This window comes from Lolium perenne, chromosome 6, assembly GCF_019359855.2.
Source record: "Lolium perenne isolate Kyuss_39 chromosome 6, Kyuss_2.0, whole genome shotgun sequence".
NCBI lineage: Eukaryota > Viridiplantae > Streptophyta > Magnoliopsida > Poales > Poaceae > Lolium > Lolium perenne.
In genome coordinates, this window is record NC_067249.2 from 120,460,336 (window position 1) to 120,468,947 (window position 8,612).

The window sequence follows — 8,612 nt, forward strand, 5'->3', positions numbered from 1 at the left end:
AGAAAGGAAGAAGAAAGATGGGGTGGGGCCCGCCATGCGCTGCCGAGCGATGCGTCACGCGCGGAGGGACGATTAGATTTCTAATCCCCTGGCTGATCGTCAGCGTTTCCCATTCAAGAATGTAGATGTTGTACTTTTTAATGATATAATTTGTGTAGCATAAATCTTATATTATATTGGTTAAATTAACAATTTTGGGATACACGTAGGCCTGTAAACCGGGGACGGAGGTATCCGATGCTTGGGACATCATTATTGAAGATTTTTCTAGTCATTCGTCCATGAGGACAGCAGCAGGGATTCAAACCCTTCACAAAACAACAGTTTCTACCGATATCTTGCTGCAAGAAGCTCAAACCTGGAAGGGCCCCATATACTTGAAACAAAAATAAAGCTTCCAGGTTTCTTTCAAAAGCAAAGAAACTAAATATCTAGGCGTGTTGTCTCTGTGAGCTATGCGGAAGTTTCTACTGCCTGCCTTGCAACAAGATCTGAGTACACAGACACCACCTAAATGGAAGAGAGGTGTCAGCTCCACGCCACAGCTTGAGGTGAGACTGGATTTTGGAGTCATATTCTCCATATGATTAGGTGCTCAAAATGGGAGTCAGCGGCTCTGAGACCCCGCTGCCACCATTGAGAACTATAACTTTGCCTTCTGAATCGACATCGACAATAGCGGAATCACCTTCTTTCACCTCACCGGCCAACATCTTTTCTGCCAGGCTGTCTTCCAACAGCCTCATGATAGCACGCCGCAGTGGTCTGGCACCATAGCTCGGGTTGTAACCTTCATCCACCACCCTATCTCTGAATCTTTCGGTCACTTGAAGGTCGATTTCTTTTAGCTTCAGCCTGTCAAACACTTCTTTCAGCATAATGTCTGCAATTTCCTTCACCTCCAGCTTTGTCAGCTGACGGAAAACAATCATCTCATCTAATCTGTTCAAGAACTCAGGCCGGAAGTACTGCTTCAGCTCCTCAGTCACCAGGCTCTTGATCCTGTTGTAGCTTGTGTCCTTCTCGTCGTAATCAAGGTCAAATCCGATCTTGCGGCCTCCCTTCTCGATGACACTGCTTCCAACATTTGATGTCATGATCAATAGTGTATTCTTGAAATCAACTGTCCGTCCCTTGCTGTCAGTCAATCTTCCATCTTCCAGTATCTGAAGCATCATGTTGAACACATCTGGATGTGCCTTTTCAATCTCATCAAAGAGAACTACTGTGTAAGGGCGACGACGAACTGCTTCGGTTAATTGACCACCCTCAGTATAGCCAACATATCCGGGTGGCGACCCAATTAGTTTGGAGACAGTATGTCTCTCCATGAACTCACTCATGTCAAGCCGGACCATGGCTTCCTCAGAGCCAAAGTAGTATGATGCCAAAGTTTTAGCCAGTTCTGATTTACCAACACCGGTTGGTCCAGAGAATATAAAGCTAGCAATAGGTCTGTTTGGGTTCTTGAGGCCAACACGGGCTCGTCGAATTGCACGGCTAATAGCTTTGACAGCCTCATCCTGGCCAATGACACGTTGATGCAGTGTTTCCTCCATCTTCAGCAGACGGTCAGATTCATCAGAGGAGACCTTTTCGACAGGTATTCCAGTCCAAGAAGAGACAATGTGCTGGATATCTGCCTCCGTGACCAAAGGACCAACTTCACCAGACTCAGTCTCTGCCTTAACCATTTCCTTGCTCTTGTCAATTATGGCTGTGATCTGTGCCTTCAGTTCCATTTCTTTGTCTCTTAATTCCCCAGCCTGTCAAAATTATACTGGTTAGTGGCAGGAATTTATCAGAAGGAAATACTGGTGAGTGACGACCCTTCGAAGTTGCAAGAGCAAAGGAAAAAAATGACCAATCGGGGAGGGGCTTCTTTGCCATGCACACTCATTCCAAAATAAATGAAGTTCTCCACTTTGCATTATCTCCAACATGCACATAAAGCATAATCAAAACATATTGTGGACTATTTTCAGGATAATCTAATGATAATTTTGTACCTCACAAACCTAAATAGATTCTATTAGTTGTTCAAGATAGAGATAATTGACTGCACACTTTGAAAAACATCATCTACTTGGAACAGAGGTAGTATCAAATGTTATCATAGCACATTAACTCAGAGTCAGAGCATAATTGCAAGACAGGTACCTTCTCAAAATCTTGGCCACGTACTGCCTCATTCTTATCCTTGGTAACCTGGCGAAGTTCTTTGTCCAATTCTTTGGCTTCGTCAGGGAGCTGTGACACATTTCCAGACTTAGATAGGAAAGCAACACCATATGTCAAAATGGGTAACAGTTAGCTGTGTGCTGATACCTGAGCATGCCTAAGCCTGACACGTGATCCAGCTTCATCAATCAGGTCGATAGCTTTGTCAGGCAGGAAGCGATCACTGTATGGTGATAAAAATTTAATAAATTAGGAAAACATTGGAAGCTCCTGTTCAATGTTATATGTATTCTCGACTCGGAGTCAAGGCAGCATGTATCCAAGTTAGTAGCACAGAAACTAGAAATCTCAGTATAACCACTAGGCTGTGAACCTAATATTAGCCTCCATGTCCACTGCACACTAACATTATTTCTTTTCTGCATTGGGGATAGAACTATCTGCAGTACTTAAGAAGAACAAAATTTGTCGCATATTATTGAGATTAATATTTTTCAATTCTAGTAGCTGATCTCAGATTTCAAACAGCCAAGAGATGGCAGAATAATTAACAAATTCGATGAGTTGGTTGATATCCAGGTAAGAGCTGACTGAAATATGTTTTATCGCATTTATCATACACAATGTTCTACTAACTTCCATTCTCTGAACTTCTTACAATTTTCAGTCTTACATGGATTAATTAATAAAACAAGCATGGGTTTACGAAATGCAGAAATCATCATTCAGAAATTACTGCAACATTAGAGCATGTCTAACAGGCCCCTTATTTCTCTGCCCCGTATAACGCGAGTTTTTCGCCCCGTATCCCAAAAGTGCGTCTTGCTGAACCATTCCGTCTAGCAGACCCCGTATTTCGCCTTGTATTTTTAAAAATTAAAACCCCGGGAAAATTAAACCATAGTTCATCTTCATTGATCATACACTGGATAAAACCCCGGGAAAATTAAAACCCCGCTATTTCGCCTGTTCGTCTGCCTCCGCCCGCGCCTTCTCGGCAGCCTCCGCCTCGGATTCGGCCACCGCCTGCAAGTATGCCGCGTCCTCCTCCGCCGCCTCCTCTTCCTCCTCGCCGCCTCCGCTTCCTCCGCCGCTGGTGCTGCCGATGGTCGCTGCCCATGCCGCCTTCGCCGCGCGGTCGCGCTGCCACTCGGCAAGCCACTTCTCGAAGGCTTCGCCGCTCATCGGCTTGAGCGGCGGGTCTTGACGGTACCACCGCCCACCCGCGGCGTACTCCCGGAGCGAATCCGGCACGTACAGCGCGCCGACGTACCGGCACGCCGCACGGCGGCTCCCCGCGGCGGAGCGCTTGCACTTGAGCCGCCACGCGTCCTCCACGGTGTCCGGCGAGCGGGATCGCTTCGATCCGCTCGCCGGCGAGGCGCTACTACGGCGGCGGGAGTCCATGCAGGTGGCGGCGGGTGGAATGCGGCGCGGGGGAGCGACTAATTGCTCGCCGGAGCAGGAGGAGGAGGCGGCGGCGCACGGCGGAGCTAGGGTTGCGAGTGAGGGGTTAACCCCTCACTCGCACCTGCGCCCACTATAAGTACGGGGCGACGGGGCCGATTTCCTGGGCCCCGTATTCCGCCGAAACGGGCCGGCCCGAATACGGGGCCTGCTAGACGCCCAAAATCGCGCCGGCCCCGTATCCCGCCGGAATTTTACGGGGTGGGCGGGTTATACGGGGCCTGTTAGACATGCTCTTACATTACTAGCCAAAAACATAGTAAAACTAAATTTCCCAAAACAGTTCAGGACATGTGGAACCTCAAATCAAGTTATAGTGAGATGGGACAAACTTTGAGTGCTGAAACATTATAAGCTCTCATCGGACGAGCGAGATATTGAACTAGTGCAAACCTGATGTACTGATACGACAACTTCGCAGCAGCAATAAGAGCATCATCTGTGTATTGCAGCTTATGGTGAAGCTCATATCTCTCACGAAGACCTCTCAAAATTTGTATGGTTTCATCAACAGTTGGTTCTGGAACCTTGACTGGCTGAAATCTTCTTTCCAGTGCCGGATCCTTCTCAATATGCTTTCTGTACTCATCTAGCGTTGTGGCACCGATACACTGAAAAAAGAAAACATCAACCACTATGGAGAAAGTAAAATATAGATATGTGAATTGATTATATCTATCATAGTTGCCACTCAACTTGAATACAATCTGCATAAACATGTCAGGTTCACCCTGGACAAGGTTTTTTTACGAAATCTTATATACACAACCAAGAGAAGGGAGCAGGATAAACAGAAAAGGGTTTACAAACTTTCTTTTGTTCTTACCTGCAGTTCACCTCTTGCAAGAGCCGGTTTCAAGATGTTGGCTGCATCAATCGCACCCTCAGCTGCACCAGCTCCAATCAAAGTGTGCACTTCATCAATGAAGAGAATAATATCATCACTTTGCTTAATTTCCTCCATAAGCTTCTTCAGCCTTTCTTCAAACTCTCCACGATATTTGGTACCAGCAACAAGGAGCCCCATATCAAGTGTAATAACCTAGATAGTCAAAACAACAAAACATCAATTTCGTGGAACATTACCAAGATATATACCATGGGAAATTAGGAATAGATGTATTAATATATCATGCACTATCAAAACCGTCAGAACACCTATCAGATAATGAGCGCAATGATTTGGACATACCAGCTTATTCAGACAGCAGAAGAACCAAAACAATACAAAAAAAATCGATGGTTGTACACTACCTTTTTTCCTTCAATCGTTTCTGGAACATCCCCATTGGTAATACGTTGTGCAAGACCCTCTGCAATAGCAGTTTTTCCAACACCAGGCTCTCCAATTAGGCAAGGGTTGTTCTTTGTTCGCCTGCCTAATATTTGGGTGACACGCTCAATTTGGTCTTGCCTGCCAACAACTGGATCTAGTTTACCCTGCAAAAGAACTAGAACAGATTCACATCCAATCTAATGCAGCAAAGAAGCTCAGAAATGAGAAACGAAAAATTACCTCTTCAGCTAGCTTTGTCAAATTAGTACCATATTCCTCAAGTGTAGGCATTTTTTGACCACTGCTTCCACCACCAACACCAGCACCAACAGCTTCTGTGCTTTCACCAACCATTCTTATGACCTGCGCAGCAAGTCATATTATGTCATTCATAGTGCAACTTGAAACATCTAAAATGGAAGGCAAAGGTAAGAGGATTGCCTGTGTACGGATGTTGTTTGGATCAGCGCCGAGGCTTTCTAGCACTCGGGCAGCCACACCTTCACCTTCACGAAGCAGGCCTAGGAGCAAGTGTTCAGATCCTATGTAATTATGCCCTGAACAATGAAGAACCATGGTTAGCAGCTAGCACTCAAGCATTATTATGGATAACTAGCATATAACATGGCATATGTATGTCTACCGTTGGTTCTCCGTGGTTTCACATCTTGTGCCAATATACAAGCAAATGCAGCATGAAATGGATATGTGGTGGCCATATATGGAAGTATATCACATAGCGAACTTCAACCCTACCTTCAAAATGACTTAAAGCACGCTGACATCTTTTCTCAACCTAAAAAATATGAGAAGTCGTTTGGAAGCCAGGTTTTCATTTCATTTGTAGCATTTTGAAATGAATACACATTGTAATTCCAGAAATGGACACTTGTTTGGTTGCCACAGGAATTGTAAATGACAGTAGAATTCAATATTGAATTTGTTTGGTTGGCACAGGAATTGTGAATGACAGGTTTCAGTTCGGAATTGTGATTACACATGGCATCATTTTGCTGGATTTCCTAAATGAAATGATGGCCCAATTCTGTGGCAACCAAACAGCCCACCTATGGAATTTCAAAATGAATTCCAGGATTCCAGGCTCAAATGATGGATACCAAACGACCTCTGAGTCATTTTGAAATGCATAACCTTTTTTACTATAGTATGTGATTCTGAACTACTCCCTCCATTCCAAAGTAAGTATCACAGATTTTTCTAGATTCGCATGTATCTAGACGTGTTTTAGTGTGTAGATACATGCGAATCTAGAAAAATTTGGGACACTTATTTTGGAACCAAGGTAGTAGTCATTTTCTGATGACTGGGGACCGAGGCGTAGCCCGGTGGCAGCGATCTGCTGATAGGTCCCAGCGCGCCCGCGTTCGAGCCTCCATGCTCGCATTTGCGGCGTGTACACACAATTACCTCTATCATTAACAGCACTGATGGTTTGTTCCTGTTACGGCCACTCTTTTTTATAAAAAATGATATGACTTTGCCAAAGTATATCCTAACCACAAAGAAGAACTTCATGTGGGCAGAGAAAATCATGTTTTGGTCGATAGTGGTATTAAATGTAGTTGAAGTGATAGGAATACAAAAAAAAAAACACCATTTAGAGTAACGTGGTTGAAAGAATTATAGACAACTTGCAGTGTTCACATAAAGCACGAAAAATAACATATGGGCTATAAGAAGGTTAATACCAAGCTGACGAGCTTCTTCAAGTGACAGCTCCAGTACACGCTTTGCGCGGGGTGTAAAAGGAATCTCGACAGCGACAAACCCACTGCCCCGGCCAATAATCTTCTCAACTTCCACGCGAGCATCCTTAAGATTGATGCCCATTGACTTCAGAACCTTAGCGGCAATGCCTGTACCCTCACCAATAAGTCCAAGCAGGATCTGCTCTGTTCCGACGAAATTGTGGCCTAGACGTCTCGCTTCCTCTTGAGCGAGCATAATAACCTTGATTGCCTTCTCTGTGAAGCGCTCAAACATGGCACGGACAACCATCCTAGACCCCTTTCCTCTTGGACGTGCAAGCTGACTTGCCACAATAGAGCCAAAATCACGCCTAACCACAGATTTGGTGTCCAGAAAGTTTGCCCTCCGCAGTCCTTGGAAACCTCCAAGGGTCATAGTATGTGTCCTCATACTACGTACTGCTGTCGCCCTGGCACGCCCCCGGACCTGAGCGCAGTTGTTATATACGGTAGGAACAATTGCTGACTGAACCAGAGCCCCCTCCATGTCCCCCAAGCTACCCTTTTACCAAGACCTGAAAATGTAAATGGTAAGCACAAATAAAATACCAAAATGGATCACGGGTGCAGCTAAGATAGATATTGTATTGAATAACAGCAAGTAAACAGCACCCTGTAAGGCAAGAAAGTTATCTATCAAAGCCACACTCAAGGAAGCCCAAATTGACGCAGCAGCAAAATTGCATAATAAAACGGCATCATAGTTTCTTCCATGTATATCAATTCAGCTTATTGCTACACAAGCACTAAGGATAATAAGGCACTTTGAATCCACTGAGAAAATGGCATCCCCAAACCCTAGTAGCAAAGACAAACGGCCGGCTAAAAGACCCAGTAATCAATCCAATCCCAATCAAAAGGGTAGTAGGTCGTCGTACCATCACAGCTGGAGCTCCTAGTATACACAAAATAACGAGAATAATTTATCCCCAAGAAAACTCGGGGGAAATGAGAGCAGCCAACTTAATATCTACTGCGGAAACACCACCTTCGAATTCAAATCACCAGGTACGCCACGGGATAACAGGCTGCAAGGATTACGGATGGGAGGAACCGCAGAAATGGATAAAATTCAAGGTGGAACTCGCGAGAAAGATGCCTTAAGGACACACAAATCAGAGTAGAGAGTGCAGGGAGAGAGGATGGGTTGGGCGATCTGATACCTTGCTTATGGGGCGGGGCAAACCCTAGGGGAAGGGGGAGCTCGGGGCGGGGAGGCTTCAGGAGGAAGAAGGTATGGAGTTTATACACAGGGGGCAAGGAGAAAGAGATAAGATGAGTCGGCTGCGTTACGTCACTCACCGCAGGCACTCCCTTTCACTTTGTTTTCCCCACTTTCTAAAGGGCTCGTTTGCTTTCGAGGATGGGCGAGTATTATTCCGACTATATCTGTAAGAGGTCGTTTGATATCTACTACCTCCGTTTTAAGGAATAAGGCGTTCTCGTTTTACGTGCTTTTTGTTTGACTAAAAATTACTTTAAATAGATAAAGACTATTTGTATAAAATTAGTATCATTCAAAAGTCCTTTTCAATACGAATCCAATAATACTAATTACATATAATATAATTAAAATTTTGCTGCTCAATTTTTATGGTCAAAGTTCATCTTGAAAAAAGGTGTGCGCCTTATTCCTTGAAACGGAGGTAGTATATCATTTGGGCCTGGAATTTCATAGGTGGGATGTTTGGTTGCCATAGAATTGGGCTGTCATTTCATTTAGAAAATCCAGCAAAATGACGTCATGGGTAAACACAATTCCAAGCTGAAACCTGTATTTGCGTTTCTCTATAGAATCCATTTAGAAATTCAATATTGAATTTTGCTGTCATTTGCAATTCCTGTGACAACCAAACAAATGTCCATTTCTGGAATTACAATATATTTAAAATGCTACAAACGAAATGAAAACCCGATTT

At 44.4% G+C, this 8,612-nt stretch overlaps 1 protein-coding gene across 1 annotated transcript; it reads right to left on the reverse strand.

Moving 5' to 3' along the window:
• Positions 1-231: 231 nt before the first annotated feature.
• On the reverse strand, positions 232-8,012 carry LOC127319550 (chaperone protein ClpC1, chloroplastic). Its single transcript, XM_051349520.2, has 10 exons — positions 7,857-8,012; positions 6,634-7,208; positions 5,366-5,481; positions 5,165-5,287; positions 4,903-5,088; positions 4,475-4,690; positions 4,042-4,259; positions 2,329-2,404; positions 2,161-2,250; positions 232-1,766 (listed from the first exon to the last, which is right to left on the reverse strand). Exons 2-10 carry the CDS (start codon positions 7,178-7,180, stop codon positions 588-590), a joined length of 2,751 nt encoding a protein of 916 aa, XP_051205480.1. The 5' UTR covers positions 7,181-7,208; positions 7,857-8,012; the 3' UTR covers positions 232-587.
• Between the last annotated feature and the right edge of the window lie 600 nt (positions 8,013-8,612).